Source organism: Larus michahellis, chromosome 10 (genome assembly GCF_964199755.1).
Source record: "Larus michahellis chromosome 10, bLarMic1.1, whole genome shotgun sequence".
Taxonomy (NCBI): Eukaryota; Metazoa; Chordata; class Aves; order Charadriiformes; family Laridae; genus Larus; species Larus michahellis.
Window position 1 is genome coordinate 9,229,625 of NC_133905.1, and position 12,273 is coordinate 9,241,897.

At 47.2% G+C, this 12,273-nt stretch overlaps 1 protein-coding gene across 37 annotated transcripts in view; it reads right to left on the minus strand.

Annotated features, from left to right (window-relative positions):
* MAGI1 (membrane associated guanylate kinase, WW and PDZ domain containing 1) overlaps window positions 1-12,273 on the minus strand; it is a 361,242-nt gene that overhangs the window by 302,553 nt on the left and 46,416 nt on the right. The window contains exon 1 of one of the 37 annotated variants that reach the window (XM_074603113.1): window positions 7,614-8,246. The exons of 33 other annotated variants lie outside the window; for them this stretch is intronic. In XM_074603113.1, coding sequence (XP_074459214.1) covers window positions 7,614-8,166 — 553 coding nt within the window. In that variant the 5' untranslated portion in view covers window positions 8,167-8,246. Of the gene's footprint in view, window positions 1-7,613; window positions 8,247-12,273 lie in introns of those variants that run through there. 3 more of the 37 variants (XM_074603140.1, XM_074603135.1, XM_074603139.1) reach the window with 3 other exon arrangements.

Here is a 12,273-nt window from a genome sequence, read left to right on the forward strand (position 1 = left end):
AAAGACCAACATCCATGTTTCCCCAAAGAAGCTAATATAAGTTCTCCAGGATCTTGCCTTTAAAAAGTCCATCCTTACAGTGAATAAAGTTTTGTCAAGTGTGGCAGAAAATAAACTTCAAAATATAATCGTATGCACTTGTACTAGGAGCTTTAAAAAAGCCGTGCTGCTCAGCACGCCAGACTGCAGCAACCTACCCAGTCCTGATACGCTCAGTTCTGAGCAAATACAGCACTGAACTTCTCCTTAACGACTTCAGTGCTGCCAAGACTGATGGTTTTCACACATATCTGATGGTTTTCTAAAAAAACTCAGCTCCTGGAGTCATGCGATAAAGTAGAAATATCCACTTTTATTAAGTGAAAGGCTTTTAGATCATCATTTTTGCCCAGGGAACAAAAAAAAGTGAACCTTTACATTACAAAACTGGAAAAATTCTAGAGCTAAAAGATCCTTCCAAAGCTAACATTTCTTTAAATCTTGGGGAGGGGGGGGAAGGAAGGGCACTAAATAAGCTAAAGGTGGGGTTTTTTTGAGCTCATCTCACAACTTACATGAACATCTAGAGTTGCTGGTGGGCTTGTGGTTTTTTTTTTCCCCAGAAATTTATGCTGTGAGTAATCCTGAGCAGTGAATAAATTCAAGGAAATGATGAGCTCTCTGCCATTACTGCAACAATATGAAACAAGGTGACAAGCACAGAATAAATACCCAATTATTCCTTCAGTTCTTCCTGTTGCTACACAGTGCTCTGTCTTTAAAATAACAAAATAAAAAATTAAACACAATCTGGAGAGCTGTAAACGCCCAGGCGGAAGGGCCCATTTTACAGGGCCCGCTGTAAGTTCTTCTCCCTCAAGCCCCAATATTTCCATTGGGCTTCCAGGCCCGATCCCTCAATTTTCGAGGTGAAACTCCCACTGAAAGCCAACGCAGTGTTGCCTGCTGGTGCCTGCCAACTCTGAGCCACCTCAGGAACTGAAATACTTGTAAAAATTAAGAAATAATAATAAAAAATGAACCCCTGTGCCATTTAGCCATGACACCCCCAGCGGGCCCCTCCAGCTCAGCTCACGTCGGGGCAGCGCAGCCCTGACCCATCAGCCTTGATGCTGAGGAGGTGGCGAAGGACCGCCCCAGGCCAGCTCACACCACCGGCTGCTGCTGAGCCTCTGTGTTTGCTGTTCTCCCACACCCATTTCTAGGGCTGTCCCGCGGGAGGACACAGCTCAGGCTGAACTTGCCACCCTCCTGCCCGGCTTGACCTGGGACCCCCCCTCAGCCCCGGGGAAATGAGGCCAACGGGTGCTCTTTTCTCCTCTGCATCCCGTTCACTTTGTGGCTGCGAGCAGGAAAGGAACAAAGCTCCTCCATCATCTCCTGATCCACATTCAAGCCACCTCCAACGCTGCAGGAGAGTCTCGGAGAGGAGGTTTGGAAACCACCGCCGCCTCCTCCTCACGGACACAGGACCGCCGAGCCGCCCGAGTTTGCCGCTTCTCCAGTGACAGTCGGATTCTTCCCACAGCAGAAGGTGGCTCCAAGCGTTCCGTGTCCTCGCGTCAACTCTTCACCCTGTCTCATTAAGACGTTCCTCCACGCTGCCCCCTCCTTGCTCTTAACCTCCACGAGCACTAATGGGCTCCTTTGCAAATCCAGTGCACATTCAGTAGAGCTCAGCAGGCTTGAAACGCTAATATTCTCATGCATATACAGAAAAGCAAGTTTTATTCCAAATAGAAGTGGCAGCTTCTAATTTAAGACTATATAATTTGCCTGCCAGCCACAACAAAAACTACCTATTTCTCATGTAGGCAAACAGTCTCTTATAATGCTGTCTCAATGTGCAATTTCAAATAAAGGAGACCGACTTCTGCGTTATACAGAGAGTGCATGGGTTCCCTATGCTGCTAACCCCTTCTGCTGGGGCTCACTCCCCGGCAGCACCGTTGTATTTTTTATGGATGAAATTCCACTCCCTCCACTAACGCCATCAACCAGTGGCCAAGAGCAAGAATTGCATTAAATTATTTCACCCACACTCAGGGTGCCCACCGGGGCAGGGAAGAGGGAGCGGGTGGAGGGGCGGCAGCCAGGGACCAGAATCCCACAGGATCCTGAACACACACAGGACTTCTCATCTGCTTAGTCTTCTTTACTCTTTACTGTGAGGGTGGCGAGACACTGGAAGACGCTGCCCAGAGCAGCTGTGGCTGCCCCGTCCCTGGAGGTGTTCAAGGCCAGGTTGGATGGGCTTTGAGCAACCTGGTCTGGTGGGAGGTGTCCCTGCCCGGGGCAGAGGATGGGACTGGATGATCTTTAAGGTCCCTTCCAACTCAAACCATTCTGTGATTCTTTATACATATATCCATGAATTTACATATGCATATACATCTGCACAAACATACATACACTCCTATAAAATGCAATTTAAATCACGCACACTGTTCCTGCAGTGACTTGTGTACCTGTCACCAAGACACCCAGCAGAGCTCCAACAGTCCCACACACTTGGTTCCAGCCAGTGGGCTCCTGCAAAGACCCCAGGGCACGGCTGCTCTGCTCCTGAGGCAGGATCGGGACCTGCTGCACCCCGCATCACACCTTTTCCTTGCTCAAACATAGGAAATCCAAGCTTTCCACTTCCAGGCACTGGTCCCCAGTCCGAACTGGGCATGAGCTCACTCCAGCAGGAACATCCCCACCTCACGGATCCAGAGCACGATGCACACAGCTTTATCCACTTTATTTTTCAACCTGCTGTATTGCTAGAATATGTTTAGCTGTTATACATGGGCCTCAGATCCATAATCCCACCCTCAGCAGCTGTTACAGTCTCTGCGATATTTACAGCAGATGTTACGGCTCCGTAATAAGGTAAAAGAATTGAGACTTCCAAAACCGGGGCTGCAGGGAGGCGAAGCAGAGCACAACCCCTGCGCCGGGCTCAGACACTCGGCTGCAGATGCAGCATCACCCCACGCCGTGAAGAGCCACATCGGAGCGTACAGCAACTCAAGAAAGTTTCAAGTGTTACCATAGTGGCATTAAAAAGCTGCCAGCTTCCTGCAAGTCAAGCAGCAGAGGCTGAAATTCAGTGTTTAAAGGATGATTAAATATAAGTGACTTAAATTATACATTCCAGTTGTTGGAACTGACACCATTTAAAACACGCCATTTATTCCCCGTTTCCTCTGACACTGATTACTATCCACTAAAAGATGAGCATTTTCTTACAGGCACTCAAGTACCAAACTAGGGATTTATAAATTGGAGATAATTAAAAGGTTTTGCATTACAAATAGAATAAAAAAATTTACACTCCATGGGCCACTCCAGAACTCTTAAATAGTCAAAATGGACATTTTATACCTGAAAGCCTGCCTGCTCTCTATCAAGGCTGCTAATTCAGGCATGAGAAGCTCGGAGTTGTTTTACAGTGGATTCACAATCAAACATTTGCCAAAATGGTGGAGGACCCGAGACAGACTCGGGACCCATCGTTAATTCTCCCACACGGAGCTCTGTAAGCTGAAGCTCTATTAAGCTGACACAAGTAAATTGCCTGTTTCTCCTTGATAAATACACGGAGCGACTTGCAAGATGTTACTTTTCAGATTTCGAAGTCAAGAAGCTGTATGATTTTCTTGGGTAGCAGTGACGGCGCTTTGCCAGGAGCAAGGAAGGGAGGCACAAGGGATCGCCCAAGGCCACGAGAACCGGGAGAGCCCCTTCCCCATCCACCCAGAGCACCCACAGCCCCTGCCAAAGGCCAATTTGGTCAGCCCCGATTCCCGATAGACCAGCAGCTCCTTGCAACTGGGGCCATGCTGCAGCCTTGTGGTCAGACACCCCAACCCAGAGCATCTGGGTATTTGCCTTTGCCTGGGATCAAAATTGCGCTGGTCGTGTGAGCAGTAGAGACCAAGCTTGTAAGCTTCAAAGCAAATCTTCTGAGACCATTTAGCCTCTTAAAATGGCTTGGGAGGAAGAACTGTGTTCTTAATTTAGCCTCTTAATTTAGAGAACCAGGAGAAATCCCTGTTCCATCTGAGAACAAGCTCTTACCCAGCATTTCTAACCCACAGAGCTCAGAGTCCTCTGTAAGAATCACCAACCCCTTTCCTTTGGCAGGGAAACTGAGGCACAAGTCAGTCTCTCTTGGGCAGCCCTGGGGAAAGCTGGTTGCGATGGCCACCCTTTGCACTGGGCTGCTGGCCACCAAGGTCATGGTCCTTACACCTTGCCGTGTGCCATTTGGCAGAGATGTGTCGCATTTGAACAACATGACTGATACAAAAAGGCATTGGTTGCTTGACCAATCTCGCCATGCAAAGCTTTGATGCATCACAAAACATTATCCTGGAACAAAAATAAACCTAGCAAGTGATGGTGGAAGCCCTTCAACACCCAGGGGCAGTGGCTGGAGCCGTGGCGGGGGGAGCTGGGCCTGGATGTTACGACTTTATCCCCATTCTACATACCAGGAAAAACTGAGGCATGGCAAAGAAAAGCGACTTGCTGCTGTGCTGAAATGGTGAGAGCAAAGCCTCTCAAAATCCTTCCCGCATCATGGTCTCATGCAGGATGCCCGACTCTTCACCCCAGTGACAATGCACACGAAGGGATTTACACCTGCCAGTGTGACAGCAGATGATGGAATTGTCCATGGGCATCTCAGTAACTTCAAACACGGTCCTTTTAACATGCTTTGCCTCCCTTCCCTGAAATTCACAAGCCAGAAAAAGCAGTATTGATCTCGCTGCCTGTCAGGAATAAGATAGAGACTAATTAAGCACCAAGATCTCAGGGAAGGAGTCTCCAAGGAATCTTTCCATTCAAACAAGGACCCTTACAAAATACCAGGAGAAGGAGGAGAAAAAGGAAAAAAAAAAAAAAAAAAAAAAGAAAAAAGCCTAATTCTGGATGTTCACTGCCAGCTCGCTTTTCCCTGCACTCACAGGAGCGCAGAGCATCGCAGACTCAGAACAGGAGGAGCGGCTCCGAGACACGCGGAGGAGAGCTGTGGCTGCGAGGGAGACAGAGGGAGAGGAGAGGCAATGCAAACAGCAGCAAATACAAACAGTGACTCATGACACACAGCAAATAAACAGCGCTGTAACAGTTTTTGCAATTATAATTCAAACCAAAATAAACAAGAATGACAGTCCAGCACAACGAAAGGGAGGATGACAGTGACAGGAGAGGGGTGTGGGGACTCCATCACATTCACATCTGTTGCTCTCATAACATCCCAAATGAGCAGCTCCAGAAATAAGCGGAGAAGGAAGGAAAAATTAGGACAGCAGCAATTTCTTGTGATCTACATCAGTGCTTGAAGTTTTCATGACTGCACTGAGAGCAGAATTTATATCCCAAAGCCATACAACAGCCTACAACACTGCTACTGGTTTTGACCCCCGGACCCTGAAAGCACCTCTAACAACAGAAACAAGAAGTCCAACTCGGCGGGTTAATGAGTAAAATAGAGCCTGCGTGGTGGGTGGGTGGACAGAAGGCAACAGAGTGGGGGGAGAAATCACACATCAGCAAGAGGCACCAGTTTAACTGCTCTGCAAATCCTCCAGTGAAGGAGATTCACAATTTCTTTTGCTATTGCTTCATTACCCTCCTAGTGAGAAACTCTCCCCTAATATGCACCTTGAATATTTTTTTCAGGCAAATCAAGGCATTTCTCCCCGGTGGGTGCTAAAAGCCGATCATCATCCTTTTTACAGAAACCTTTTACGCGTCAGAAAATGTATTGCCTGCACTCAGGCTTCTATTTCCAAATACAATTCCTTCAGCTTTCCCTCTCTGGCCCCATTTGCCGAGCCTCCCATCTGTGCGGTTCATCTCCAGACTTGCAAGCGTGACCGGTTCCCTCCTGCCTCGCACCGCCCCGCACCCGTCACTGCAGCGGGAAGCAATTATCAGCCTTGTTTCAACGCACATTGCTTCTGTAATGAGAGATTTGACTCCTTTCCCCAAACCTCAGGACGCTGTTGACTTGTTTGTTGCCATCCGCAACAGCCACCACCACCACGGACCACCTGCACCGCGGCTGCTCCTTCTCCTCAGTCACCTCCTGCTCCCTCCAGAGCCACCACCGCACCCTCCTCTTCCCTGTACCTCGTCATGTTGGTGCTGCTGTTTTTGCTGTTCACCAAGATGATCTGAAATTCTGCTCCTAAGCCTTAGTCACACCAGCAGCCTCTCTCATGCACTAACGGGTTATCCCATTAAAGAGGGAAGTTGGACGGATTTGCCTATTTTTTTTTTTCTTTTTAAGTTAGCTCTTCTTTTAGACCCCATCCTCCTCCTCCTCTCTGCTCTGGGACTTTTTTGAGGAATCAGGGTCAGATTCCCTGATCCTTCATTTTCTGTGTCTTCCCTTCACCTCCCATTGAAGGTCTAGAGTGGGCTTTGCTCTGCTCCCCTTCCCTCCCCACCACATCCCCAGGGAACATCGACAGCAATCACCAATGGTTCTTGCCGAGACCAGGTTTTCCCCAAGTCATCTAGAAAAATTTCACCAAACCCAGCTGATGTGAGCAGTGGATAATCTCTTCTTTCTCTATTCACGTTCCCTTACCTCCCCTTTTGAAAAAGCTACACGTCTGTGTATGTAATTAGCACTACACTTTTGAGAGCACCGAAGCAGAGGAAGCACAGAGCACGTCCGCCTCTTGCAACCCCTCATCTCCCCGGCCTTGCTCTGCTCCTCTGTGGCCTTTCTCACACATTCCACTTTCTTTGCAAGAAGTTCCCCCAATTTGGAAGCCTTTAAATAAATAGTTTTTCCACTAGAGGGCACAAAGACAATTTCTCCTAAATGGAAACTGATGTTAGAAGGATTAATAAAATAATTACTAGCATCTTACCAAAGGTATTTCAAACTCCAAGAAATGAACACTGAATAAGTTGAGATGTAGCTCCAACTCACCACCACCACATGCCTCTAACATGTAGAGATTGCAAACCCAGAAATCCAAAAGTGACACTACTCTAACAAGATCTCCTATACAACACTAAGCACTTTATCCAGTGATTTCTACACTGCCCACAACTCCTCATTAGGCAGGCCACAGTATTAACACAGCACTGGAGACAGAAAATTCATCCTAGTATTTCCTAAGTTGAATTTATCCAAATTCAGCTTCAAGTCGCTGACCTTTTTTACGTGTTTATTTGCTAGATCAAAACAAGTTCTCCACCAGCAAAGATCTTCTGTTTGTGGATACTTTTAGATCACGATAAGTCACCTCCTGACCTGTCTTGGGTAAACTAAAGAGATTTTAGCCGTTAAGGCTCTTCTCTACAAGCCAGCTTTTCCAGATTTAAAGCTTGTCTTGTAAACTTCTTACAGGTTGAATCTATAACCATGACGCCTTAACCAGTTCCTTACCAGGGAACGGTGCTGGTCCACAAAGCATGTACAAAGTCAGCAGGAAAGCAACTGAGTCAAGCATCTGCTTACGCAAACGCAACGAGCGGGACAAGAGCACTAAGTTCAGAGCATTATGTACCTTGAGAGCACCGCGGCCCTCAGGGTTCATCAGCTTCCCCAGCCTTCAACAGCTTCAGGTACAGCAAGCCTTGCGTGAACCTACCTTGCTGACTTCCGTAATCCTGAAAACCCGCTTTTCCGTGGCCCAAGCCGAGGAGGTGCGCAAGCCCTTGGTAGCCCACTCGTGTGCGGGTGCCTACACGCACACCCAGGCTCCCCTCCATGACCGGCTGTCCTTCAACGCGCACCCACTCCTCCAGCCCGAAAGCAGCGAGCTTTGCTCTCTGCCCACTGCTGCCTGAGGATTTCCACTTACTGGAAGGTTTGGCTTGAGCGGGGCCAGCCCAGAGAGTTTTGCTAATGGAAGAGGAGAGACAATAGCGATACGCAGGTGCTTCCTCCCATTTAAAGTGTTTACTTGTGCAGCTTAACACAGTGACGCTATTGTGAATTAGATCTGCATGCTGGTTTACAGAGTTCAAAAGGTAGCACGTAACAAAAGGAACCCCAAAATACTGCTTATTAAATGAAATGCTGCAGATAAAGCGTTGGAGTTTTTTTTCTTTCCTTTTAAACTCTGCTTCCTTTGCCAATGCCAAGTAAGAGGGTTTTTCCAACGATACAATAAAAGCAGTTTCAAATGGGAAATGATACATACTGTATCAAAACAAAACAAAACAAAAAACCCAACACAAAAGCAACGATTTATCAGTATATCTCCACTGCCTATGCAGCAGCTCTTTGTGGCATGGAAAGAACAACTCTCACAGCTACTCGTGAAGGCGGAACCCGAGACCGTTATAACTGCACGCGCTCTCAGAGAAATCAAAAAGATCACGAGAGAAGGTAGAGTATAGCTAAGCCACACCACAGAGTTAAGGAAAACTTCAGTCCAAAAGAGGAACAAAGGCGTATTTGTTTCATGAGATAAAGCAAGCAATTCAGCTGTATTCCACAGTAAACCATTTGGCTTAGGACTGAAACAGGGAAGGAAAACAAAACACAAAAAAAAAAAAAGAGCATCTGATTCTAATTTTGTTGTCCTAAGCTTACATTACGTGAATCAAGATGTTTACTAGAGGTGCCAGGCACTCAAATACATGGTTGGATCTTGTACATAGGCAGTATCAAAGGTACTGAACATCTTGCAGTTCTCTCTACAGCCAGTGAAGTCTCAAAGATACTCATCACTTAGCGGTAGAATAATAACAACAACATTATAACAACAAATGTCAAGACTCTAACTCAGAAATCCAACTTTACAGTCACCATTTTGTTTAAATCTCAGTCCTTCCACAGCACCACCCTTTTACTGTTCGAGAAGTTTCAAATAAATTATCTTCATATTCAAGGTCCTGCAACCTAAGACTGCACCTCACTTTCACATAAAACTACACCGCAAAATGCCAGCTGTGTTGAACCCAACAGCGCACACATTCCCATTCAACCCCATTCACTTAACGTCAAAACAAATAGAATCGAGTCCTTTGATCCAAGTGCTGTATTATTTTGCCCGCTCTCCCCGGTCGCCGCTATTTTAGATGTGCTTCCATTGATTTTCCTTCTTGGTGGGAACTGACTGAATGGGATTCGGCACTTTGCTCTCTGCTATCACTTTCTGTGAGATCTGGTGGGATGATTGCTCTGAGAATGTCAGATCCAGACTCCCTCCATTCTCTATCATCAGTGAAACTAGAAATGGCAATTAAAATCCCTTCTCTCCATTGCTCTTGTCAGAAACACGTGCTAGGAAGTAAGTGGCAAGTGCTGCTTTCATTGATCCAAGTGACAGAGTAACGCAATGGCTTAAAATTAGCAGGTTAATAATTTTAGAGTCGCTTTTATTGCAATCCTGTGTCCAGCTTACTGGACTTCTCCTTGAAGTAAGGTAAGAATGTGTGCTAAAAACAGCTGCAGCAACTCATGAACTCAACTGCTGACTAACAGTTTGGACCAAACCTGTTTTACCTGTGCTGAGGCAGTCTGTCAGCACCCACCCACACGCACACACACTCTCCTCCTTTGAAACAGCACTAGCAAACAGCAGATGGGCTTCATAACCTCTTAAACCACCATGTCTCTTCTGCAAACAAATCTTTGGCATGCAAAGGCTATATGAGCATAGAATCATTGTAGATCACCTTGAAGACCATCTAGTTGCCACCCCCTGCTGTGGGAGGAACACCTCCCACTACACCAGGTTGCTCAAAGCCCCGTCCAGCCTGGCCTTGAACACCTCCAGGGATGGGACATCCAGAGCTTCTCCGGGCAACCTGGGCCAGGGGCTCACCACCCTCAGCCAATTCCTTATCCACCAAGCGGCCCATCCATCAAGTTCATGCCTCTCCAATTTAAAGACAAAGATGCCGTTCAAGCATCTACAGTCTTCAAGTTACCCACAAAAAAGAAGACAAGGCATCACGTGCATCGTGTTCTCAGGTGCACACCGGGTGAAGTAACTGCTAGGCAGTCTCTGCTCCAAATCACTCAGCATCACCACAAGCACCCCATCCTGAATTGCTCCGCCATCCCTTCCAGCAGCCCTGCAGAGAGGGACCAGGGACCTTGCAAGGGGGCAGACAGGAAGACAGCACTCCTGTGTCTCTTTTATTGTAGGTTTTAGTCTTTAGTCTTGCTGGACACAAGCAACCTGTGTGTTTTATTTTTATGGCTTTCATTGTACTGCTGCATGCAGCTCCTGAAGGGACATAAGATGCTATCGCTTTAGAGAAGATCCAACTGAAAAACAATTTAATGCACATTCACTGAAAGAGAGCATTAGAGAGTAAACAGGTAAAAGTAACTTCATTTCACAGCGGTGGCTTATGGATGCTCAGAGACATTGAGATTTATTACATACTCTCTTGGGCAGGTGGGAGGACAGCCAGAGGAGAGAGGAATTTCTGGCTGTAAAACGTCTCAAATGCCAAAACCCAAGTGCCTCTTTACAGGATCTGTTACTTGTACTCGCTCCGAGGATGCAAGAAGGGGGCGGCCAGGGGCCCAAGCCATCGCTGAGGACATCCAACATGCCCTGGACCAGTGATGCAAGTCCAGGGCTTGGTCCCACCGGGGCAGGAGGGCTGCAGGAAAGTTGCCCCCTCCCTGTGCTGCTGCTGGGCACCATGTGCCGGTGCACCAAGCGCTGCACAGTTCAGTGGGACCATGGGATGGGGTGGGAAAAATTGGGAAGAACATTAGGAAACGCTTTTCCAAAGCTCCTAGTATGGCAGAAGAGGATAAGTCCTGCTTTACAAATAACAACTGTAAGAAAACACCTCTGTGGGGAAACACACTTCTACAAAATCCTGAGCTCTTTTTTTGTTTTATATGAGTGAGAATAGAAGAACTCCCGAAAGACTGCAGCCTGAAAGACCCGAATCCTGCAAGCAGCAATGCACAGAAGCTGGAATTGAACACAACTGGAGTTGGCAAGAAGAACAAATCAGAGGTTTTCATTGTGGCAAAGGAGGCTTTCAAACGGACCAGCAGTAACACAATGTTCAAAACTTTGTTGCATTACTTTTATGATTCCTCCCAGCAGCATGCAACAAAACGTATCTGAGCTGTAATCAATTTCTTACAGCCTTATATAAACATTATAGGAATTTTGTCCTCTGTAATACTTTTTGCTCTCAAGGCTGCAATAAATAAGTCAGTTACAACCCCGCTGCCTCTTCGTCTGCTATCTTGCTGTCTCGACTCACTGCTTTTATTTCTTTTAAGCAACCAGTGTAACCACTTTCAGCTTCAACAAACACTTTAAACATAACCTGTAGCTAAACTCTAGGCAGAATGAAGGATTTTACATTCACAGAGGAGGAGTGGAAAGGAAGAGCTATTTTCCGCTGTTAATACCACCTTTCTTTCATCTCCAATCTCTCTCCAGTATCAAGGAAGGGAATTCTGCTAGCAAATCCCTTAACCGAAAATGCAGAGAATTGGGCCTGGAAAGTCCAAGAGACAGTAGTCACTATAGTCGCATTTTCAAAAGCTGCATAACAGGCACCCTAGCATCAACCCTCATCAGCCGATGAGGATGCTGGCACTGGCCCTTTCATGTCATCAGCAAGCCATTTTCTCCAGTGTCACCTCGCTGCTCAAAGACAGTGATGTGGTCATAACTTAGGGAGACAGGAGAGGACCAGGATGCTCAGCTCCAGGAGGGGCACATGCCATTGAATTGAATATCTATCATTTGATAGCTATTCAAGAGACCTTCTGGGAAATGAATCGCCCCCCTCCAGGGCCACGCTTCAGCCTGTCCTCAGACCCTGCCCAAAACACCTCCAGGTGCAGATCCAGACATAACTATCATGCTTGGTCCCAAGTTGTAGGGACATCTGAGAGGGGAATTGCCGAGGCAACTCAAGGCGAAACCTGAACCGGGCCCAGAGAGCTCTGACAGAGCTGTGTGTCACTCAGGCACTGAACTGTCTTGCCTCAAGGCACTGGCTTTGTTTTGTCTATGAAGAAAGGCCATAGTTTGTCAGACTAGAGGTCCACCTACTCCATAGTCCTGTCTCGAAGAGCAGCAGCAGCGACTGCTTTGGGAGAAGTGCTAGAAGAGGACAAGTGTGCAGTGGTGCTTCCCCAGAAGAGTACCCCACCTGGCAGAGGCTGTGGCTCAAGGACTACCTAAGCCAGAAGAATTGTCTTGAAATAGCCCTGGTAGGGTTTCTCCCTGTCATTCTCCCTCTGTTTCATCCAGAGAATGGCAAATTCACCGCACCACTACAATAAAGCAGCAGGGAGGGCAGGGA